This window comes from Haemorhous mexicanus, chromosome 7 (assembly GCF_027477595.1).
Source record: "Haemorhous mexicanus isolate bHaeMex1 chromosome 7, bHaeMex1.pri, whole genome shotgun sequence".
Classification (NCBI taxonomy): domain Eukaryota; kingdom Metazoa; phylum Chordata; class Aves; order Passeriformes; family Fringillidae; genus Haemorhous; species Haemorhous mexicanus.
The window spans coordinates 39,841,597-39,866,638 of NC_082347.1; the positions used below are offsets into that span (position 1 = coordinate 39,841,597).

At 41.9% G+C, this 25,042-nt stretch overlaps 1 protein-coding gene across 1 annotated transcript; it reads right to left on the reverse strand.

Moving 5' to 3' along the window:
• Positions 1-75: 75 nt before the first annotated feature.
• DHX32 (DEAH-box helicase 32 (putative)) lies at positions 76-24,146 on the reverse strand. The gene is made up of 11 exons (XM_059852200.1): positions 23,727-24,146; positions 20,377-20,567; positions 17,831-18,203; positions 15,122-15,367; positions 12,853-12,952; positions 12,578-12,736; positions 4,853-5,044; positions 3,207-3,356; positions 2,037-2,227; positions 1,042-1,223; positions 76-308 (listed from the first exon to the last, which is right to left on the reverse strand). The coding sequence occupies exons 1-11, from the start codon at positions 23,994-23,996 to the stop codon at positions 116-118; spliced, it is 2,247 nt and encodes a 748-aa protein (XP_059708183.1). The 5' UTR covers positions 23,997-24,146; the 3' UTR covers positions 76-115.
• Positions 24,147-25,042: the final 896 nt, after the last annotated feature.

Consider the following 25,042-nt stretch of genomic DNA (forward strand, 5'->3'; position numbering starts at 1 on the left):
GTTAAATGTATTTATGTCAAAAGTTTGAAATAATTACATAGGTTAAGGTGGGGATATATTTTGAATATATTGCTTTTATTTATTGTTGTCCAGTATGTGATGGCTCCGTCTACATTCACTGAATAACACATCTCTGCTCAGTGGGAGCTTGGGGAAATTCCTCATTTTCTTTGCTGTCACTGGCAGTTTTCTGTTCCTCCTCTGTGGCTGAAACAGGTGCCAAGTGATTGATCACTTCCTGCAGAATATCCTTGCTTTCACTTGGAGGAAGATTGCTGAAGTAATACTGAGGTACCAGCTCTGCAAATCTGGGGAGGAAATCACACAAAACATTATTCATTTTTAATTGATTTTGAAATACTTGAATAATTATTTCCAGGCAAATATAAAAAAAGCTACAAAGTTGATATTTCAACCCAAAACTCTGCAAGAATCCAAGATTCTCTGCAAGATCTAGTAGGAATTTGTGCTTTTAATAGCACTGAAAATCCTCAGCCTGCACTTGAGCTGCAATGCAGCTCCCAGTGCTGCAGGTTGCATTAAACAGGAATTTCCCTGCTTTAGAGCAGAGTTGTTCAACATTATGAAAAAAGCTCTCCTATAAACATGGGGAATAGAAAAGATGGGAGAGTGAAATGTAAATTCTTTGTGTAAAGAGATTTTTGCAGAAGGAGCACTCTGGTCTCTCCCTGAATCCATAAGCAGGCCATGATTCAGCTGGCTGGGTACAGAACATATTTTAAGAAAAGGATTTACTGGAAAATAGGTTTTCAGGGAGCAAAGACCTTTCCAGCTGGATTCATATGTGAGTACACTGCTCTGTTAGCTCTCTTTGAATTTTTTTCTGTATATTTCACCTTGTAAGAAACTTTTGCAGCTCATAATGTGGTCTTTTTCAATTGATTACAGCTACAGGGGCAACTTCTGAGAAAAGTGAGGGCCTGAGATCACAGATCTTCCCTTCTTACTTTTTTTATCCTCCCAAAGGGATGGTTTTGTGGCTTGAGGAGTGAAGGAGCAGTTGCATCACAGTTCACTTACAGATGGGGGGAGATCTCAGAGACAACTCTGATGGAATTGCCCTCTGAGATGCTGAACTCATGGAATAAAACCCACTCTGGAATCCTCCTGGTGTTGTAGTAGGATGAGAAGGGGTGGAGCTGGGCCACTTGTTTGTGTGTTAACATTAAATAGTTCCCTGAGCCATCCACATCACGAGCAATCTAAAAAACAATGTGGAGAGTTATCCATGATTTCATTGATCAGTGCCTTTTAGATTTAAACCAGAAATTACACTTCCCTTCAGGTACTTTCAACTGGAACCTCTTCACAAATTTGTGTGGGAAAGCTTGGGAGTGGATACCATGAAATGAGACTTAGAGAAAATGTTCTGTGTATTCGGAAGGAAGCTGCAACAAATCAGTACAAAACTATCTGAGTTTGGCTTGGCAGGTCTGTGTGAAAACATACAAACATGGATTCTTTAGGACACACACTTTTGATAGACTTTTAAATACAATGTGTCAGGCTATGAAATGTGCTGTTGGGAGAGGTAATTTTTGTATGGAGTCTCTGCACAGGGATGTGAAGGAAGGCCTGGGGACTCAAGTGGGAATAAATCAATCTGGTTTACATTTACAATTACAGTTAGAGTGCCTTCCTGAGATGAGGCAAGCTGTCTGTTATGCACACCTAAATATATCCAAGTAATTTCTCTATTTCCAGGCAATTTTCACCTTCAAAAAGGAGCTAATTCCTGAGAGAATACTGCAATTTCAAGAGGTTTTTTTGAGGTGTAAGAGTTCTTTGAGTGAAAGGCATATTGGCAGTTTTTTTCTTGCTATGGAGAGTGTGAACTCCGTGCAGTAAGAGATGAACCCCAGAGAAAAGGCTGAAATGAGAAGTGTTTGATACACGGGGGAAAAAAAATGGCTTTTATGGTAATCAAGAGATTTCACTAATGAACTTAAGCTTTCTGAAAGCATTCTACATAATTTAACAGTGCAGGAAGATGAAACCACAGTGTTTTTCCTTACATGCATGAAGTAACCAGATAAAAGAGCTTTCTTGATGCTTAGTAGATTTGCTTCTGATCCAAAGTCTGGTTCTGAGATGGGAAGTTCAATGCGCTTCATGATCTCCACCAGCTCGGCTCTGATCATCTCTGCCATGCTCAGAGCAGAGCAGCTCAGGAAATACTCACAGCACCACTGCTCCCTGCTGAAGTCTGTGGGGGGAAAAAGCAATGTTTTGGCTTAAAGCAGAATCCCACTGATGCAGAGGTGCTGCTCTGTGGAATAAGTGCAAGAGCATTATGCAGATGATGTCCAAAGTTCTGGTAATGAGCCATATACACAGCTTAGGCTCAGCTTACAAAGTAAGTGGGCAATACTTGATATCCTCAGTTTTACAGAATTGCAGCTATTTCTTCCTGAATCTAATCCCTTCTTTGCTCTGTTATGAGTAAAGCTTCCCAGAGAATGAGTAGCAATTCTATTTTTCAGGCCTTGTGGATTTAGGCCAGGACATGGAGTTGAAATCACCTGTAGTGCTGGTGCTGATGCTGCTTCTCCTGGAGCTCCCTTCAGCATTCCACATGACTGAACAGGAGACAATCCTGCTTCCCTGTCTCAAGTTTTTACTCAGTGGGTGCAAATTTATCCCTCTGCTGTCTGAGCACTGGACTTGGGCTAAAGAACTGGAGCAGGATGCTTGAGCAGGGGGAAATGCAGTGGAAAGTTTCTGCTGCTCTGCAGTCTCCTGGCTTTTATTTGTATTCTTGCAAATGTGGACTTTACTACTTTCCATTTTTCCCTTAAATTTTCCTTTCAGTTCACAGCTATCCTATTCAGTTCACAAGTTTTTTAGCTGTGTGTTGGGCTGTTGGGGAAACTGAGGCCCTCCTCAACAGCTTTTATTCATCCTAAACTTGGATTTTGTGCTTCTACAGCAGGAACCATCATTCTGGTTTTGCACAGTGCCACTTCAAAGGACACTTGGAATAGTGGTTATGGACCCCTGTTGGGTAAGAGATGCTGTCCTAGGACGTTTTTAATTAATTAGTAAATTAATATCATCAGCAATAGCTACTCCCATAGGTTTCTCCCTGCATATCAGCAATTCTAGAAAGAATCACCAGATTTTTGGGTTTGTTTTTTTTTCCAAACTGGTCCCAGTGGGCTTGATGTTGGCTCGGGCACACTTGCCTGGGTGTGTGGGGTGGGCAGTGGCTGCCCTGAAGGCGTTGAAGATGCTGATGAGGGTGAAGTGATCTCCTGCAGGGTGGGAGAAGCGGCGCCAGCGGCTCCGAGCGATCTCCTCTGTGCCAGGAAGGGCGTGCAGGAAGCAGCTGGGAGCTGAGGGAAAACCAAGCCAGTGGTGAAAACAGAGGAGCACACACAAATCCCCACTGGTATTTCTGGGTTTTTCCTTCCTCAGTTGCATTTAACCCCCAGTACTGGGTCAGTGCTGAAGAACTGAATCTGCTACGTTCACTGAGGGTTTATTTTGTAGGTGTCCTTCCAGTCTTGTTTTGTGGGAATCAGAAAAACAGGAACTCCCACAGACACTGAAGGGTTTGATCTGCAGCCTTGGGAGAAGCTTGGATTGATGCAGAAATCCAATACACAGATATTAGGCAGAAAAATCATAAACTCATATTTCTATAGTTGTAAGAATATGCCTGAAGTGAGAAACTGCACTGATAGATGGTGAAGGGTTTCTAATGTAGGGTGGGGCTGTATGGAATAAACTGAGAGTTTAGAATTATAACAGAAGCAGATCTGTGCCTGTGAGACAGAAACCCATTGGACAAAAGTATCCTCAGTGAGTAAAGGTGATAGGTCAGAAAAGCAAAACAAACCCTGTGGCAGCTGTCCATTGGGTTAGAAAGTTCTAGACTGCCTTGTAACAAAGAACTTGTGACTGCTCTTGAGCTATGGCTGAATGCCTGCTCCTCTGAAATCTCAGGGCCTCTGAGACTGATGTTTTTCTGAGCAACAAATCATTCCTAGCCTGAAAACAGTCCCATCCCTTCATTTCTAGAGGCAACAATGATATTGTTTAGTTAATATGTATTGCAAACACAAACCAGCAGCTTTCTCCCTGACTGATGCCAAAAAAGCTTCCTAATGTCACAACCTAATTCAGCCAGAATCCAAAAAATGGTTTCATTATTATAAAAAGACATCTTTTGATTTAATGCTTTAATTTGCCTCTCTATGTTGAAATTTCTGCTTTCCAGTGCATTTTACTTCTGTGTCTTTTGAGCTTTTCTAAAATTGAATTGTGCCTATGCTCAAACATTTACATTTGTTATATGTACTTTAGAAAAAACATCACAAGTTAAAAATCAACCCAGTTTGGGCATAAAAAATTGTCCTACAAGGAGAACTACTCATGCAGCTTGATATCCTGTGGTTCATGTGTTTGCTGCCCAAGACTCCAAGGTTATGTCAGTTTTATAAATATTTGAAGTAGAGAGACAAGATCACAAAGTAATTCTTTCTACGTAAACAGTTCAGTGTTTTATAATTAGAACTTCCTTTATTTTGCTGCACTGATCTGTCACAAACGCAGATTAAAATAAGAAAGTTTCATTTTGAAGGGATGTTTCTGACAAAAGGGAGAAAGCCAATGGGCAGCTGAAGCCTGCAAGTGGAATTCTCTGTGGGAATCCTTTACTTAGCTTTCCTTGTATCCTTACAGTTAAGACCTGAACAGGCAAATATATTCACTTACGTGAAGTAAGCAGGATGAGAATAACAAGAATTTGCTTTTGTGGCTAGATTTGGAAGGAGTCTGGATTGGGCAGGTGGCCCAAGGCCTGCAGTGAGGGCTGATCCAGGAGTACCTGTGACCATGGCTGCAATGGTGAGCATCTCATCCACACACTCAAATTCACATGAAGCCAGCAGTGACTTGGACAGCTGAGGATCCAGGGGGAATTCTGACATTATAATCCCAAATTCAGAGAGGTTTCCATCATTATCCAGCGCTGCCAGATAATCCAGATCTTCCAAAGCTTGCATCAGGCTTTCAGGAGCTAAGGAAAAGGGAAGAGAATTCCAGTTCTTGAGAGTGGTACACAGGAATGAATGACTGAACTCTCATTATAAAATCTCAGCTGTAGGAAAATGATACTTCTTTTATTTGACAGTGATTAAGAACAAAAAATAATGGATGAATGGAAGGCTGAGAAAATTCTGGAGGAAGAAAATAAGTTGTAAATCACTTTTTTGATACTTTTAATGTCAGAACAATTTTTGTCAAAAGCCCAGACATAATCCTCAATACACCTAGACTCTGTCAAAACTGCCTCCATTATTGGCAGTTTTCAGGTAGGTTTTTTATGTTTATTCTTTTTTAAGAGCGGTGGTCACATTTGAGGGGTGCTGAGATACAGACCAGGTCTAGGAAGGATCTTTTTTAACCAGGAGATACTTCTGATATTTGCAGAAGTTACAACTGTTATTCATGCAGGTATCTGGAGTTCTCTTGGTTGCCTTTTTAATTATTATACTTCTTTTACACAGATTCTCATAATACCAGAAGAAAAATGGGAATGTAGTAAAAGAAAATGCCTCCCTAGCAATTGTCTGCTTTCTCACTCACAAAATTCAATGTTCAGTTTTCCCTCAGTGTGGGTTATAACTTCCTTACAACCTCCACAGGTAGAAGTGAGAACAGTGAGACAGCAAAAATAATGAGGGAATATAAGAAAATGTCCTGAGAGGACAGGATTAAGCAAATCAACACTTAAAATTAGGAATTGAGCAGGTCTGTAGGAAATCTGATGGTGATAAAAGGAGGTCAAACAAGCCCAGAGGAGCTTTGTGGTTGAGAGAAGGAACCTCAAGTTGAAGTTGTCAGGCCTACACTCCAAAGAATTGTTGCCAGAGCATGAAAGACAAGGTGGAAATTTGGGAACTCCTGAAGTGTGAAGGTTCTTTAAGGTTCTTTCCTCCCAGCTCCTCTCCAAGACAGATTTCTATTCCAGGTTATATTGAATGGTCAATATCTTTCATGGGTAGCAGTTCATTTACATTCACAACTGCTCTCCAACCACTGCAGCAACTTTCTCCTTACTCCAGCTTAAGGATCTGGTTGATATTTTCTCAGTTTTATGGATAACAAGTTAAATTTGAAGCTGGTGGCAGAAATTCCACTGCAGCAGGACTTGGCCTCACCCCCAGCCCTGGGAAGTGCACTGGCCATTTGTCAGCTGCTGTCAGTCTGCACATTAATGGGGAAAAATCCCTAAATAAAATATCCAGACCACAAGCACAGCTGCCCACACAGGCAGGGGGTGCATTTGCACTTGGATCTTCATTAGCAGATGACTAGAAACAATTTCTTGCATTCATTAAGAGTGGGAATGTGTATGGCATCACCAAGATTAAAGGCTGTAATTAGCTGCTAGGTCACATTTTGCCACAGTTTCCCCACACATTCTGCAAGAAAATCTTGAGATCAGGTTTTGACTTCATTGGCAGTGAACTGTTTATTGCCACTCTCTGGAATTAACCACTTACAGTCAAGGAAAAAGTGAAATGGGGAGCAAACAAGCACCTGTTGCTTTTAACCTCATTCTGTTATGTCTGAAGGGGAAAAATAGTTTATTAATAGTTTATTCCCCTTACATGAGCTTTTCTAGAACTTCTCCAGTATCTCAATCTGCTAATGTGACTTTGGTTAAGTTGAAAACACCCAGTTTTCAGACAAATTCTCTCAGGAACCTGCAAATTGCTTTTGAAACTGTGGAGCTGCTTCATTTCAGTTTCAGAGTTCTTCCCTCTGCCTGTACAGTTCTATCCAGAGAGGACATTTATTATAAAAAATGTGGGGTTTCGTGGGATAAATGATGAGCCCTTGCAAAAATTGAAGTATCTGAGAAGAAAATACTTAGGAGTTTTAAAGAAATAAGAAGTAGCAGCTAATGATGAATATGAGTCAGTGACAGGAAATAAAATTCACTGATTGAAAATCAGGGATAGTAAAAGGGTCACTCAAATGTGTAGTAATGACGAGGAGATCATGGAAAGCTATTTCCCAGAATTCAACAAAGTAGTCTGTGCTAGAGCTCACAAAATACATGGTTATATGGCTGCCAATTTCAACCCCCTGATGGCATCAGCAATTTGCATTTTTATGCCCTAGAGTTAGTTGTCTTGAGATTTATAAGCACAAGTTACTTCCCTGTCTTGCTATGAGTGTTCTGGAAAAAAAAAATAAAAAGAAAAAAAGATTCCTGGAGTTTTATTGCTCTGGAAAGGACAAGACAGTAAAGGTGGATTAGACCAGGTGAAGGAACAGTAAAAAAGCAAAAATAAAAAACCAGGGTCGGGCTTTTTAGGGCTTCTTTCCAGCACCAGCCACTGCTGCCTTGAGGTGTGAACCATGAGGATTTGTGACTCCACTGCTGCTTTCACAGCAGCAAAGCTCAAAAAACCTCTCAAGATGTGTCCCTGCTTTCAACAAGAAGCTGTCACATCCCTGGAATTTTAAAAGGTATTTCCTAATCTGGTATTTTCTTTCCCTGCTCTGTGTTCTTTGGCTGCTCAAGACTGGGTTGCTCTGGACTCATTTCAGGAAATCTGACCAGTTTTATGTAAATACAGATCCTGCTTTTGATCCTTCTTAGGCTTAGGAAAGCAAATATATAACTTAATGTTGTGGTTAGCACTGGAATAGTTTATCTGAGAGTTTCAAGCTACTTAAAATGATATTCTTGGTTTCACATTTCTGTAACTTTGATGTGAGCAGAGTAAGATCTGTCTCCAAAGCAGCTACACCTGCAGTCCTGAGCACCACATCCCAGATGGCTCAAGGTGTGAGCCAATAAATTCCTAAGTATTATTCTTGTTGCATTAGGAAGCAAGTGATTTAGGGATTTGGTCAAAGTTCTGTAATAAGTGGATATTAGAGATAGGAATGAAACTTAAATGTTGTGATTTTTAATAGTCCATTTAACAGCTCTCTTGTGCTTCTCTGGAGATCCACAGCTCCTGTGTTCTGGTCTCCTACCAGCAAATGCTGAGGATGTAAAATACCTTTTTTTTTGATAGATCTTTTCCTTCCAGAGGAATAACTTAAAAAGTCAGAGCTGCCATGGATGTCAGGTGAAGGGATGTTGTGTTTAAGGAGCTGATGCTCTGCCTGGCACACCACAGGTTTTGCAGGTTCTGTTGGGCTGAAGAGCAGAAAGAACTGCCAAAGTAATTGCTGCAGGGAGAGCAGTCCTGGGGAGTGGTGTTTGCTGCTCCTGCTCTCTAACACTGCTCCTTGGACAGCAAACTCAGAACATGGAGGACTCTATGCCAAGTTTTCCTCAAATTAGGCAAAGATTTTTCTTCTGCAAGCACAAGTTTCTCTGTCCTGATTCTCTTTCCCCCCCTGTACCTTCTGAGTCAGGATTTTTTATATGTCTGTTTTGCTCTGAAGCCACCAGTTATAACTATTATTTTGAAATGACAGTTGATCAGTAAAAATTACCTCCCCAAGCTCATACTTTGCAGTATTTCCATTCCCCCTCACGCTGCTTCATCACTCCTCCAGTCTGGCTGGTGATGGTCCCTGCTGTGCTTTTCTGCCAGCCAGGACTGGGCCTGACCTGCCCTGTCCTGACAGAATATACTGAATAATGTCTGCACACATCACTGAATTGATGAAATCCAGAATTTAATACAACAAAGAATTAACAAGTAAATTTAAGATAATAAATCTGCCCTGAAGTGATCTCTGCTGAGCACAATTAACATGGTGTATTGAGCTTCTGTCTTTGATGGTCTCCAATGAAAATATGCCAACAATTAATTTTTCTGAAACAATTTGAAATGATGTAAATTTATGCAACTCTTGTTATTCTGGATTTTCTAGAAATATATTCTCCAGGGGGTTGTGAAAGCATAGCCCTCAAATGTCATGTTAATCTGAATGTTGTTTAGGGAAATTCTGAATGGATGCAGAATCTGCAAATGCTTTCCCCTTGATCCCCCAGAGAAATTTTACATGGCTTCATCTTTCTAATGATTCACTTAGTTTAAAAAAGGATTTTCCAGTGATTTACAAAAGTACTCAACATTGCTGCAATCTATGGGACTGGACATCTATCGTCCCCTTGTAAACCCCAGCAAAGATCTATCAGACCTACTGATCACAATGTAAACACACCCCTGTTCTAGGGGCACAGGGATCCTGATTTACTGATCACAATGTAAACACACCCCTGTTCTAGGGGCACAGGGATCCTGATCTACTGATCAGAATGTAAACACACCCCTGTTCTAGGGGCACAGGGATCCTGACCTACTGATCAGAATGTAAACACACCTCTGTTCTAGGGGCACAGAGATCCTGACCTACTGATCACAATGTAAACACACCTCTGTTCTAGGGGCACAGGGATCCTGATCTACTGATCACAATGTAAACACACCCCTGTTCTAGGGGCACAGAGATCCTGATCTACTGATCAGAATGTAAACACACCCCTGTTCTAGGGGCACAGAGATCCTGACCTACTGATCAGAATGTAAACACACCCCTGTTCTAGGGGCACAGGGATCCTGATCTACTGATCACAATGTAAACACACCCCTGTTCTAGGGGCACAGGGATCCTGATCTACTGATCAGAATGTAAACACACCCCTGTTCTAGGGCCACAGGGATCCTGATCTACTGATCAGAATGTAAACACACCCCTGTTCTAGGGCCACAGGGATCCTGATCTACTGATCAGAATGTAAACACACCCCTGTTCTAGGGGCACAGAGATCCTGACCTACTGATCAGAATGTAAACACACCCCTGTTCTAGGGCCACAGGGATCCTGATCTACTGATCAGAATGTAAACAGACCCCTGTTCTAGGGCCACAGGGATCCTGATCTACTGATCAGAATGTAAACACATCCCTGTTCTAGGGGCACAGAGATCCTGACCTACTGATCACAATGTAAACACACCCCTGTTCTAGGGGCACAGGAATCCCTCTGATGCACTTTGGAGCTGCAGTGCCAGGTTCATTTTCCTCTGGTTCATGAATTCCAGAAAGGGGAACGAGCTCTGCTGCATTTGCTGCTCTCGATTATGGCATGAATTAAATGCAGCAGCTGTAAGCCTGACATGTTTGTTGCTTCCATAATGCAGTAATGAGTCAGACCTAATCCAGGCTTTTATTTCTCCTCAAAGAGCAGCAGGAAAAAAGAAAAATCCCTTGTGCACATTGTTGCTGAGCAGAAATAAAATGTTTTACTGATGTATTTTTTGTCTCTTATCTGCTGCACGTTCTCCATGTGCAGGAAACAGACTGAGAAGTACTTCTTGCTATGAATTCCGGTGTCCTTCTGATTTGTTTGTTCACCAGTTCATGCCCATGTCTTACTCTGTCATCTCAGTGAAAACTTGACTTTGTTTAGGAGAAATTCACCTAAAACCCCTAAAGCCTCCCTGTGTTTCAGCTGCAAAGACAAGGTGAGAATGTCTGTTGGACAGAAACAGTGCAGAGGGAAGCCTGTGGCACACAGGGGATGCTGCAATGTTTTTACTCCTTTTACCCCCAAGGGAACTCAGCTCCAAGGAGGTGATGAGCCATGGAACAGCCAAACCCATGGCAGGGATGGAACTGGGTGATCTTTAAGGTCCCTTGAAGCCCAAACCATTCTTGGGTTTGTGTGCTTGAAAGCCTGATGTGTTTTGAGTTCTGTGAGTTGGTCTAACACAAGAACTGACTCCCCTGACAAATTTATCCCTTGGGTGCTCCAGTTTCTTTCAGAGAATTTCACAGCAGGTGCTTCAAACTCTCTGTTCTGACTGGGGGAGTTTGCACTCATCCCTGGAGGGTTCTGTAGGGGTCTATCCAAGTGCTGGCTGGAAAAAAGTTTACTGTCTGCTCCAAAGTGGAAAGAAAGCCAATGTGTGATGTGTCCTGCTTAAAGGAAGAGCTGTGCTGGATCATCAAAGCTTTTCTCAAATGTTTAATTGTGTAAGGCAGGAAGCAGCCAAGGAAATTGTGCAGACTTTCTCCTCTCCTTTCAGAGCACCCCTGCAGTGTTTGTGGGATTTTCCCTTTGTTCAAAACTGTTCAATACCTGCACTTGACACTCTTGATCTGGTCATAAAAAGCTTTGTCATACGTGATGTTCATCCAAGTAAAGCCAATTCTTTCACTCATCAAATACCTTCACAATTTTTTACACATCAGGACAATGCTTTTTTCAGCTGCATTATCCAAAAATGCAGCCAAAACTTAGAATTTCTGCATCTGTGAAACCCTTATGTGCCTCTAGTATTTCATGCTCTCTGAATGTTGTCCCCATTGTGCCTTTAAATCCAAAAATGCCAAATGCTTTCCCTCATATAATTCTACTCATTCCTTCTACAGTTCAAGACTGACTTTCTTCATATCCAGAAAAACATTAAAATGTTTTAGTATATTTTTTAATAGTAAAATATGTTTTAATTTCGAGTGGGAGCAAACTATTCCATAAGCATTTTCCATGCAGATTTTGTTGGTTCAGGACATGAGATGACACAAGCCCAAAATACTCCAATTCTCATTGCTTTTGAATTAATTACCATCAGACTGGCCATGTTTTTTTCCCTAATTCTTTTAGGCATGTTTCTGCTAAACAACACACAAGGGAAAAGTAGAATAAATTTTTCTTAAAAATTTCGCTTAACCATCTATTGCAACATCCAACAGTGAGAATTAACACTTTATTACTGATTAATTACAGTGAACAACTCATAGAAGAGAAGAGATCCTTCTAATTTTGTGTGAGTGCACAAGGAAAGGCAGGATAATACAAGAAATTTTCCTGTTTGTACTGGAAAATTTTCAAGAATGAAGCCAGCAATCCCCAAAACAATGAAATCAGGGCTATTTCCCTCACTTTAATGGGTTTCAAACAACAGCAGAACCTGGAGTGGCACTTGGGGTTTGTGATAAACCAGAACAGAAGAAAATATCCTTCTATAGAAAAAAACCTAAATTATGAAGTCAGGGGGGAAAAAAGGCAACTTCCTTCACTCTCTTACCTCAGAATTCAGTGTTTTCCCTGGCTAGCATTGCAAGTGTATTTGGGTTTATTTGATAAGGAATATTGTCCTTAAGGAACAGCCCATTGTAAATTTGAGGTGGGAGATGCTGGAGGATAAGGAGGAAGCTCATTTCCTCCCCACACATCCCCCAGGTAACAACAGTGGTTTGTTTGGGTTGTAAACTTCTGATTAAAGGAATATATTTTGTTGGATATCTGTACAATACCTTGTACAACAGGGCACAAATTTTCTTTGTGGGTTACAGGAAAATAATATGTAACCTAGATGAGAAGATACTTGGAATATTGATTTTTTTTTTTTTTTTTAGCATTCCAATTCCATTCTGATACTTTATGGTATTTTTTCTAAGAGCTATTGAGCTGAGAACTGCTGTAGCAGGTAAGTGGGAAAAGCAGGGTGATATTATTGCAAGTCCTTAAATAAAAAGAAATGCTGTGAGTGACAGGGCAAAATTAACATGGAAAGAACTTCTAAAATAAGATAAAAATATGAGAAATTGGTGCATCCTCTTACCTGGGCTGCTGATGAAGTCACAGTGTGCAAAGCCTGCAATGTCCATCCTCTTCAGGAACAGGACCAAGCTGGTGAGATTGGATTCCTGAACTTTAGCTGGAATTTCTGCCTTCATTTCCCTGTGTGTAAATTCTTCAGGGTACAAGCAGAAGATTTTCCCTGGAAGAGAATTCAGGAAAATTACCTTTTTTAAAATGCTTCCTCCTCACGCTGCCATGTTGATTGTATTAATTAATTTGAGCTAATGGATTTAAATTTTGAGCTAATATTTCTACCTGATGGAGACATGCCCAGAATTTGTTTATGCACCTCTGCTTGACTTTGGCTGATAGGCTGGGTTAGAACAGAGTCTGCTCTGATTCTAGGATTGTACACCTTTAAATGAAAGAGACACCAAGCATCAGACAAGTACACAAGGGCTGCAAAAATATGAATGGTCTGTACTGAATTTCTCTCTAGGTCATTTTACAGAAAGGGTAGTAACAGTTTTCATTTCTCTTTGTTTCAGCAGCTTGGGAAGGAGAGCACTCAACACCCTGACAAACTGACAGATGTTTTGCAGTCACTCTAAGTGTGCTCTGAGATAAATGTCTTTTTTTTTTCCCCTGAAGAAATGTACCTTACTGAAGCAGAAAATGGTATCATCAAGAAAAACATCAGAAAATGTTATTTATTTCTTGCAGTGACAGAATCCCAACCTTTTCTGACAGCATTTTGCTCCCTAACTCCAGATTTTTGTCTTAACATTGAAATTACAGGAGATGAGGGCTGCATTAGAGATATATGATGCCATGTTTTATGGCTATCCTAATTATGCTTTATTTGGAGTAAGCTGAGGAGTTGATTCACTCCCTACTCTGGCCACAAGCCTGTGGTGTCCAGCAAGACATAAAACTGCCAGGATAAGGCAGCTCTCTACTCCTGCCTCCTGAGTCAACTCTATCTGCTTTAAGCAGATAAAAAAAAGATAAAAATTAAAAAAAAAAAAAAAAAACCTTCAGTGCAGGGCACAAATTTCCTTTCCTGCAGGTGAATTGCTGATTTACCCCAGCTGCAAGGCTCAGGTGGGATTTTGCTCTGCACTGAACTTTTCCTGCTCCCTCTGTGCTCAGCTGACTTTGGCTGAATGGGAATTTGAATTGGTGAGGGAGGAAAATCACAGGACTGAACAAAAGAATGGAATGAAAGGTAAAAATTGTACCCCTGATAGAGGTGATTTGATAGACATCAGGACTGTTGGATCTGGTTTGTTCCCACTGATTTGCATTTTAAATTCACAAAATTTGTAATTTGTTGAATTGTACTTTGGGTTTCAGGTTACCATGGCAGTGAAATTCATTTCTGCCATCCAAGAAAACTGCAGCTGTAGGAATAAGTTTAAGAAATAAGCATGGTCTAATTGAAAACTGCTTTTGGCCTCTTCTTCCTGGCACAAAAAACTGTAACTTTTTAAACTTGCCTTGAGACTGAGTTAGCTCATAATTCCCAGTTAAAAACCTTTTAAAATGGCAGATTTTTTGCAATGAAAATGAAAGGTACAGGTAGTTCACAAGTTTTTCCCTGAAATACTTGTAAGGCCAATCAGGATTAATAATCCCTGCTCCAAAAGTTAGGAACACTTAACTCCAATTTTGGTTATTCCACCTTGTACTACAGAGAGGAAATGGATTACATTGTTTCTTTTGCCTGTTACTGGAATTTTTATTTTAACCAGGACAATTACAAAACCTGTAGTAGTGCAGCTCTCCTGTTCATGCTCCTACACAGTTACTCATCCCACTTTTGTAGAAATAAAACAAATAAGATTTGACTTTTTTTTTTTTTTTGCAGCTGCACTAATCCTTCCCAGGGTGGAAAACAAAACAAATGAGGCCAAACTTAGAATGAACTGGAAAAGGTTAAGTATTAATTAGATAAATCAATTTATTTAGTTAATTTATTGAATTGTTTCTAATGCAATTAGATAAATTGCAGCATTTGGATGGGAGCACATGTCCAGGAGGAGCACAAGTAGCTTGAAAAAAACAGAGATTCCTTGTGTGGGCAATTATTAAATCATTAAATAAGGGATGAGAATAATCTCCTAAACCAGGAGATCTGCCAACAGGTGCCTAAGAAGTGATTGTATTTTGTTTTATTTATAAAATACTGAAGAGAGATTCATGACTGATAGGCCAGAACTCAGGTGAGATTGATTTTGCCAACAATCTGTCATGGGTTTGGTGCCCAAAGGAGTGGCAGTTTCAACTGGAAGCATTCATCTGGCTTTAGAAACTTCAAAAATCCAATTTCTGATTGAATCTGGGAAGTAACTGTGATTTCTTGCTTGTTTTTCACATGAGATACCCATGAAAATGACTGAAATTCTATTAATTTGCCTGTTAAAAATATCATAGAACCTGTGCTGTGAAAGAAGAGAAAACCACATGATCCTCTAGAGACTCTCTGCATTCATCTGAGCTGCACAGTTCCCTCTCCCCTGCCCTGAAAAGCCCTTTTGCAGAGTTGGTTTTGGACAAAGTGCTTCTGGTTCCCTTCACTGACCTTTCTTGTCTCCACACCAACATCGATGACAAAAGTCACATTTTTAGTCCAGATCAGAGGTTCTCCAGAGCTGGTGGTGAGTAGCACTTTCCTCCTGTATTTTTTGCAGCATTTCTGCTTGTTTTGAATGAGTTTGGGAGTCAGGTCTTGTTTTGTGGGGTACAAAGGGATGGGGATGAGCTCTCCAAGGTCAGGGTTTAAATTGGGTTGTTCCTGTCTAATCATCTGATAAGCTTTTTCAATTTCCTGTAATCAAGAGAAATACATTTTTTCCTTACAAAATTGTTCTAGTCTTAGTCCAAATGCATCACATAAAATGGTCAAAATATGCAGAAACCTCCCTACTTTCCCTTAATTATTATATTTGAGAAGATGTAATTATTGTAAAGGTTTGAATTTCCCCCCCCCAATGATTAATGAACCCTATAAAGATTTAATAAAGTCAATAAAATGTCCCTAACTTGTGTTGATGGAACATCACCTTTAAAAAGAGTTCACAGATCCAGAGGTTGGATATGAATTGTAAAATCTTTTTGTTGTTGTTTTAGTGTTTTGTTGTTTGGGGGGAGTTAATACGAAACCATTTATGTTCTGCACGATTTTTTGAAAGGCATACCAAAATAATTCATGGCCTTCCTCAGCCTGAAAGGGAATTTTTTTAAAAGCATTTTTATTAGCAAAGATTTTGCAAAATTGAAGAGCCAGACTGAGTTTCTCTTTGAGAGTGACACCACATTTCCAGCAGTTATAGGTTGAAAGTGCTCCATAAAAACTGTTATAAAGATACAGGAGTGACATCTAATAGCAAGGCTGGCAGCAGGGCAGCTCATAAATCCTGATGTTCTTGGTTAATTCATATTTTTGTTTAGTTTAAAAGACAGTTGAGTGCTTGGGAACAGTGAACCATTACCACTATGAAACTTTAAATCACAGTTAAACAAGAATTTATGGGATGTTCTGGTTCATAATGAGGGTTCTGTTCATTGTAAGAGAGAAAAATGAGTGATCTCTTCTTGGCAAGAAAGAAATTCCTATTCTAGTTTTGTGGGGAATTTACCTGTCAAAAAACCCTTTTAAGCAGAAACAAAACTTTTTTCCCAACCTTTTGATATGGAAAGAGTGTGTGTTTTTTCTCTAACATTATCTATTGTAAATATGGGATGTAAATGTGGGACTAACACAGAGAATTCATTACTTTATCATTTGTAAAATCGGTGTCTATGAGGCTTAAAACTGATTATTGACATTATTTAAAGTGTTTCATATCCATCCCCCTTTTAACAGTGGAAAGCAACAAACACTACCTGGGTAGTTTGTGGTAAATTATCTTTCCTGTGAAAAGTCATTATTTCCTGGGGAGTTTGTTGTTCTAAAGCACATTTAATGACACACAGTGGAAGATTTGGGATCATTATCAGGAAAATAATAATAATAATAATAATCACAAATACTGAAATATTTATTTGGTTGTCAGATTACTTTGACAGCTATAAAGGACCTGGTGTAGTGAATTTAGGGAACCACTGCTGTCTACAGAGACTCAAAGGTGTCACTATTTAGAATGACCAAGCCTGTGCAGATTCCTGGATTTTCTGCCACACCTCTGGAGTGACATTTTCCTCCTGCTGCTGTGCACACAAATGGTTGGGAAGAAGAATCCAAATGGAAAAATCTCCTTGGGAGGCTGAAGGTAAAAACTCCCCTGTGCTGTAGGGCATTGATGAAGGCTGGACCTGTGTCCATGTGTCCATTCCCACCCAACAGGGATAACACAAACTGTGGGATGCCCAATGCCAGGACAGGTTATTAAATCCCTGCCCTTGTGGCCTGTGCCCGTGTGCTGCTTTTGCAGCTTTTTGCACCACACAAAAGGATGGTGGCCTTTCTTTAAACCTACAGAAAATATATATATTCTCTCCACAGTATTTATGTGTTATATAGATATTTTATGTGTATAAAACACAGTGTTATGTTTGCCATGGCTTCTTTGAAGGAAAACCCTGAAATTATAAAACCTGGTGGCACAACTGCTGTCTTAGCTATTGACAGCAAGGTATTTACAGGTCAGATAAAAAAACCACATTTCTTGATTAAAATCAGAAAGAGAACAGGTTTGATTCCTAGACAGGCTACCTAGGACAGAGGCCAGACAGAGTTAAAGGAATACAGCAGGTATTTATTAAAAGGCCTCCACAGGATACACCCTGGGCAGTACAAGAACCTGGCCAAAGCTCCACCCAAGATGGATGGCATGTCAAGTTTTGGTTGATTTCCATATTGGGGTAATGTTGAAATGTTGTTGCTTTCAGAATATCTGACTGGAATGGACAGCCAGGAGTTTAGTCAAAGATTCTTTGTGCAATATTTTTGCTTAAATATGTGAGACAATATTGACTCTATTTCTAATGTAGATGAACCCAAGATGGACGGTGTGTCATGAGTTCTCACACTTTTGTAAGTTTTGGTCCATTTCCATATTGGGGTTCATTGTCCAATTACAGCTCCAGGTTATGAAGTCTCATTCTCCCAGATCACTCTCCCCAGTTTGCTGTTAGCACTTTTTGGGCCTGGAAAAGGATTGTTCTGTGTGACTGAGCTGTGAGGAGAACTTGCTGACACTTTATTTGAAGTACAGAGTTATATCCTAATGCAGTACAGAATCTGGAAAACAAGAAAGCTAAAACAAAAGGCATTAGGTTCCCAACTCACTTGCTCAGATGCCAGGAAGATGACAATGTCCCCCTTCTCCCTGGCGTGGTGGATCTCCAGGAGCAGCCTGAGGGCAGGCAGGAAGGGGTCCCTGTGGGCGCTGCAGGAGAACACGGCCTGGGCGCGGTGCCTGCCCCGCACATGGAGCACAGGGACAGTGCCACAGAACCCCTGCAGGGTGCTGCACATGTGGGGGGCAGTCAGGAGCACCAGCCTCAGCTCTGCTCTGGCTGCCAAGACCCCTTTCAGGAGGCCAAGCAGGGCATCTGTGGCCACAGTCCTTTGGTGCACGTCGTCCAAGACGATGACGCTGTAGCAGCTCAGGAGGGGCGTGGACATCATTTCCCTCTGCAGCATCTCATCTGTGCAGTACCTGCAACACACACACACAGCACTCCACCAGGTGTCCTGGCCTATTATTGTGGGAAATTAATTCAGTGTCCTGGGGGCAGCTTGGTTCTTTCTGTTCCAACAGGAAAGGTTTGATAAGAACAGGGAGTATTTTTAGTCCCAGTTACATGTTTAAATCCTTCTTTTAGCAGCTACAAACCTGATGTGATTCAATGACACTCAGAGACACAGTGGTGGAAAGGATGCTCCAGGCAAAAGCAGAAATCCTCCTGCCCTGAAATCATCTGTTCATCTTCCATCACATGCCATAAACAATTCCTGAGCTAGGAACAAATCCTTTTGGATGAGGAAAAGAAGGTGCACTTGAGGCAGAGCCAGAACCAAGACGAGCAATTAATTTATACCATAAGGTCCTCCTCACTTCTATCCCTGCTGCTGACAGGTTTTTTAAAGGATATTATTTTTGTTGTGTTGCTCAGCAGGACTCAGAATTCTTGAGGCAGGTTTTGATGTGTGAGAGGAAGGGATTCATCTCCCTCTGAACAGGAGCAGCTGCAGGAAGTTCTGCTGCAGGATGAGGTTTAAGGAGATCTCCACAGACAGAGAAAGGACAGGCAAGAGGAAGAGAGGTGGAAATTGATTTTCAGAAATGGTGAGTATCCTCTTCTCCACTGGAAACCAGTGGCTGAGAAAAAAACTTGTGGTCTAGATGTGATACTTTGTGCCTCCCATATTAAGGAACTAGAGAAAATAACTCATAACTTTCTGGGTGGCTCAAAAGCTGAATCCCTGTGTTCCTGCTGTCACCTGTACTTGCTACATTAAGTGCATTTATCTCCCAAAATCCCCCTGATTGCTATTTTCCTCTTCTTGCTGGATATACCCTCTTCTAGCCAAGTTTTTTGATTGCTTTTGAATTTTAACTTTACTTTGGGAAAAATTATCCCCTATTCTCTTCTGGTAATGAACATTCCTGTACTGGAAAATAGGAAAAAAAAAAAAAAAGTAGAGGAAAAGAAAAAGAGGTCACTGAGGTGCTTAATGAAGTTTTGCATGGACAGTAACCTTGCCCACTTAAATCTCTGCTACGGTTTACCCCAGAATGCCTCCTTGAAACCTTTTAGTGCTTACTGATTAATCACAGAATCTCTGCAGAAAAGATAATTCATTGCAGTCTGAAACTTCCATGTGAGGGGAGGAGTTGGGCAGGCTCTGATCTGAACTCGGTGGTGGCCAGGACTGAGGGAATGAATGGCTGGAGGGGTTCAGCCTGGATTTAGGGAAAGGTTCTTCCTCAGAGTGTGCTGGGGATGGGCACGGCCCCGAGGCTGCCAGAGCTCCAGGAGTTTGAACAGCATTCCCAGGGATGCCCAGGGTGGGACTGTTGGGGTGTCTGTGAAGGGCCAGGAGCTGCACTGGATGATCCTTGTGGGGTCCCTCCTACCTCAGTGAACCGTGATTTTAAAATACGCTACAACTTTGCAAAGCAGCTTTGATTTTTATTTACAAGATCTGCAGCACTGCCAGCTTCCCCAGCCACACCTTGTCCCGAAGGCCTCCAGAGGCACTGTGAAAAATGTGTATTGTATGACAGGCTCTTCATCAATATTAAAATTAATATTATACGTGTTGTGTTAGAAAGTTATGCTGTATTAATTCTCTTAAGCAGTGTGTTAAATATAGTTTTAGGTTAAAACAAAATGTTAAAACAGAAACTGTGCTATGTATGATACTTTTTTTCCTAAAGAAAGGGCTCTCACTGAGATAGCAGCCACAGGACACCTGAATCTTTCAGAGAAAGAGAATTTATTGCTCCGTTATCAGGAGAAACGAACTTCTTCCTGCCTTGCTCGGGCAGGATGACCCCGTCAGGATTATGAGGAAGAAGTTGACACTGACCAGACACAATCCTGTGGTTGAATGGAATTTATGCATCACGTATGAGGTGTATGAATATGCAACAGGCTGTTGTTTTTAAGGGCTAATCCTCTGTTAACGTGGGTCCTTTTTCGGGCTTGTGCTGCCCAGAAAAAGGTACCCAGACATCCGTAACTCTTTGTTTCTATTGTCTCATATTGCCCTAATTCAAATTGTCCAAATCATTATTACTCTACTTGTATTACTATTTCTATAACCATTTAATTACTATTAAACTTTTAAAATTTTAGAAACTGGCGTTTTCCACAGGCACCCACCTGAGGATGGTGTCGGGCGCGCAGCAGCTCTCGAAGGGCACGCAGTACCCCACCTCATGGCCCACGCCGAGCTCCATCTGGTCGGCCACACGCAGGGCCAGCGCCACGGCGGCCTGGGCCAGCACCTGCGTGCACACCACGGCCCCGCGGGCCCGCAGGGCCAGGCAGTGCTCGGCACACCACTGAGGGACCTGCGGGGACAGCACGGCACCAGGGTGAGGGCTGGGCGGGCTTTTTTGGAACCCCCGCGGGCCCTCAGGGCCGGGCAGTGCTCGGTGCAGCGCTGAGGGACCTGCGGGGACAGCGCAGCACCAGGGTGAGGGCTGGGCGGGCTCTTTTAGAACCCCCGCGGGCCCTCAGGGCTGGGCAGTGCTCGGCACACCACTGAGGGACCTGCGGGGACAGCACGGCACCGGGGTGAGGGCTGGGCGGGCTCTTCTGGAACCCCCGCGGGCCCGCAGGGCCAGGCAGTGCTGGGTGCAGCGCTGAGGGACCTGCGGGGACAGCGCAGCACCAGGGTGAGGGCTGGGCGGGATCAGCAGGCTCAGCTCTCTTGGAAACCATGAGCAGGTCAAACCATGAGCTGAGAGAATCAGTATTATCAAAAGTGCTTCATTGATTTAATTTTTTTCCCCGCCATTTTTTTGTAAAGAGGAACGGCTGAGGGAGCTGGGGGTGCTCAGCCTGGAGAAAAGGAGACTCAGGGGTGCCCCCATCCCTCTCACAGCTCCTGAAAGGTGCCTGTGCTCAGCTGGGGCTGGGCTCTGTCTCCAGCAGCACTGACACAACCAGAGCACACAGCCTCCAGCTGCACCAAGGGAAATACAGGTTGGATAGCAGGGAAAAGTTTTTCACAGAAAGGGGGATAAAGTTCTGGAATGGCTGCCCGGGGAGGTGGTGGAGTCCCCATCCCTGGGTGTGTTTAACAAAGCCTGGATGTGGCACTGGGTGCCAGGGTTGAGTTGAGGTGTTGGGGCTGGGTTGGACTCGTTGATCTTGAAGGTCTCTTCCAACTCAGTCACTGGGAATTCTGTGAATTCTGTGAAAGAGCCTAATAAAGGAAATTAAATGAATATACTGCAAAGCCAATGATAGCATTTTCCAATCCTTTATATTGGGATAATGGATTTATCCAATTATCCCAAGACTAATAAGTATTTTCTGGACTAAACACATGTTTATTTTAAAGAGGGTGAGGTGTACAAACGGTGGGATTTGCATTTGATTAGATTATAATGGAAATTACTGTAATTTTTTATTAGTGTAATTTCCCATAGGTTAATTCCTGTTAGGAGCTCATTCCAGGAGTAGAATTCATGAACAACTGGAATGCTCTCAGCAGTGTGGGACAGTGAAACCAAGTTGAGTGCTCACTGCTTGCCAGGGCCTGCACCATGCATGGGAATTACCCATGTCAGCTCTTGGAATCTCCTGAATTCTCGACATGGATTAGAAGGTTTGTCTGGGAATTGCTCAGCCGGACTCAGGTTGGTTGGAATTTGCTGCAGAAGAGACCTCTGGGGAGGAGGTGACAGCAGGGTCACTGCTAGCACATGCTGATGGATCCAGCTGATGCCTTGTGAAGGCTGACCTAGAACAGAGGCTGGATAGAGCTGAAGAATAAAGCAGGGATTTATTAAAAGGATCTTCTCCATGGATCCACCTTGGGCAGCACAACCCAAAATGGCCACAGAATGGACAGCAGGGTCTCTCCCTGGGATCAGCTCTGCTCCATTTGCACCTTGCAGTTCATTGTCCCAGCCCAGCTTTAGCCCAGGCACTCCCACCCTGCTTGTTTTTCTCTCTCCAGCCCACGGGGTTTGGAGAGAGAAAAACAAGCCCAATCTTGGGCTGAGATTTGAGTCATTTGTCCTTGGTGCCCAGCTGGAGCAGGAATTGTTTTATCTCCCCACTCTGTGCACAGAGCTCACCATCCCCTATATGAAGCTCAGACCCACACACTAAAGCAGCACCAGAATGTGAAAAATAGAAAAGCCAAACCAGAGGCATCACAGTGAGGTTGGTGCAGTTGTGTTCAGGGCTGGCTCAGCAGCAAACCTGCCCCTGCTGGATCATATCCATGGAATACATATCCCTGGATTTCAAACTGACAAATGCCACAGCCAATATCTGTAATTTCAGATGAATTACTCTGCAAACACATAACTGAAACTGAACTGCTCCAGGAACTTACACAGCAGCTCCTTAATTTATATATTTACTAACATCAACACTGGAAAATATCCATATGTTGTTGTTATGAGAAATTAAAATTGCATTAAAATATTATTTTAATGGATGTATTAGGTTTCAAATCCTTCATTTAAGCAACATCTAAACCTAGGTGCACCAGCCACATCTAATTTATTTCTGTATACTTATATGCATTTCTAGAAATGTTTAAAAACCAACCAGCAATGTGCTACATCTTATTGAAGGTTCAATAAAATTTGCCTTGTTAACAGACAATTTAAAAGCTAACATTTCTTAGCAATTTGTTTACTATTACACAAGTTTTTTGTGTGTAAATTACAGGCAATAACAAGGGGTAAAAACCTGGCCCTTCAAAAATTATTCAGGTGTGAATCATTTTTATGGGAACATAGGAATTTGCAGGGAGAGGTGTGATGTGTCTGGTTTAAAATGTGATCTCTAGAAATGTCCAGCATTGAAGTCTGTTGGATATATGAGGTGCCCTGTAACAGTAATTATCCTGCAGCTCTACCTGCCAGAAATTTTTCTCCCGATCCCAGTCATAAACAACAATATTTTGGCTGATAGCACTTACTTGAAAATTCTCTTCTGCTCGCTGTGACAGCAGACCTGGGTTTTTATATATTGGTAAAGCAGAATTTCATAGTCCTGACTGATACTTGTGGGCTTAGACTCAGCTGAGATTGTGGCTTCAGTGGTTTCTTTTAACATGAGTTTTGTAAAGTAATTTTGTGCTGCTGGAGAAAACATTTGCTCCTGGCTGAAGGGGGGGAAAGACCATTAATTCTCCCTGAGAATCAGCCCTGCTGATTTCAATCCTTCATTCCCTGGGAATGTTTTGTCACTTTATCTTATGACAAATCCCCTGTATTTCTTTCCTGATACAGCATTAACCAGAACCAAAACACAAAGTAACTTCAATTTTTTTTTGAGTGCTTTAAGAAAGTTCTTAAAATGTTTAATATATTTTAAATCTGTACTTGACTGCATTAATCTTTATTCACCTTCTGTATTTCACTTTCCCTTTCTGGCCTTAATACTTGAATTACAATAGTTACAGTGGCTCTGAAATTCATACCTCATTAAATGTTTTAAAAATACATTAAAAATACCCCAACCAAGTCTGTTGTACTGACCTGGGAGCTCTTGCCAGTCTTAGCATCTCCTGACACAATCACAATTTGATTATGAAGCAAAGTTTCCATGAAAGTATGTTTTTCTTGCCATATTGGAAGCTCTTGTCTCTCTTTCATCAGTCTGTAATAACGGGAGGAGTAAGGCAAGCCATCAAAAGGATTAAGCTCTAAATCTTCTCCACAGACAAGAATTTCCTCTTCATCCCCGTCGCTGCCGTCGAGTAATTCTGGAAAGCAGTGGTTCTCTGGAGAAGAGGTTAAAAACTCCATTTTTCTTACATATATTATTCCCAGCAAAAGCACATTAGTGATGGAAGGAGTCCTTTGTGTGCTGATTGATCATTTTGGCCCCCTAAACCTGAGCAAATCCATTTTTCCTCCCTCCAGGATTAGTATTTCACAGCTCTTGGGTTTGAAAGTCCAGGCTCGGTGTCCAGCTGCCTTTGTGGTCTGCTTGTCCCACTCTGGGTGGTTTAACAACCCCAGTGAGCCTGGAGAAAATAGATTTTAAAAAAATAATCACCCAAAAATCTTCCAAATGGCAGCAATGGAGCCAGAAAGAGAAGCTGAGCAGATTTTGCAGTTCAGCATTGAGTCCAGCCTGTGAATCCCAGTGTTTGCTCTTGTCCAGGCTGGGGAATAATTGGGCAGAGCAGCTGAGCCTGACTTTTGTGGCTGCTGGGGGAGGCTCTGGAGCTCTGTGATTGCAGGGCTGGCATGTGGGAGCTAATCCCAGCACAAAGGCTGCACCCCTGGGTGCTGCAGCAACGGGCAGGGCTCTGCCTTTGTGCTCTGTGCAGGGCTCCAGTGAGTCACAGCAGCAAAACCTCTTTTTATTACACTCTGTGGATGGTCTTGGGAGGCTTTAGCAGCTTTTGCTGCAGTTAAAATACACTTATTACATGAAAAAATCCCAGACTGATGCCAGTTCTAATCCTTCAAGGGCACCAGAAGTGGCCTTGGAAGGTGGTGGAAGAAAAACATTATTGATGTAAAGTAACTCCAACTCTGAGGACTCAAAAGTAGCAAAATTGCTTCCTGATCTTGGCTGAGCTGCACTGTAAGACAAATATGAAATAACACTTTTTATTTTAGCTCCAGAGGGCAGTTATCAGCAGGATGCTGATAATGTCCAGTTTTCATGCTCAGTTAGGTCGTTCTGCTGCATTTGGATTTCACTTTTCCTCTGACCTTCATGGGTCCCTCTAATCCACCCTGTTTGTCTCATTTTGTGTTCCATCCCTCCCTGCTTGTTGTTACAAACTCCCTGCCTTGGAGATCTCTGCCTTTCCCAAATGGGCCCCAAATTACTCAGC

Excerpts from the sequence above, each read along its gene's own strand:
- DHX32 (XM_059852200.1), bottom strand. The coding sequence starts at position 23,996 with ATGGAGTTTTTAACCTCTTCTCCAGAGAACCACTGCTTTCCAGAATTA. Across the intron at positions 15,368-17,830 it reads TCTTCCTGGCATCTGAGCAA|GAAATTGAAAAAGCTTATCA; the intron begins GTGAGTTGGGAA and ends TCTTGATTACAG. Across the intron at positions 5,045-12,577 it reads TGACTTCATCAGCAGCCCAG|CTCCTGAAAGCCTGATGCAA; the intron begins GTAAGAGGATGC and ends CCTTTTCCTTAG.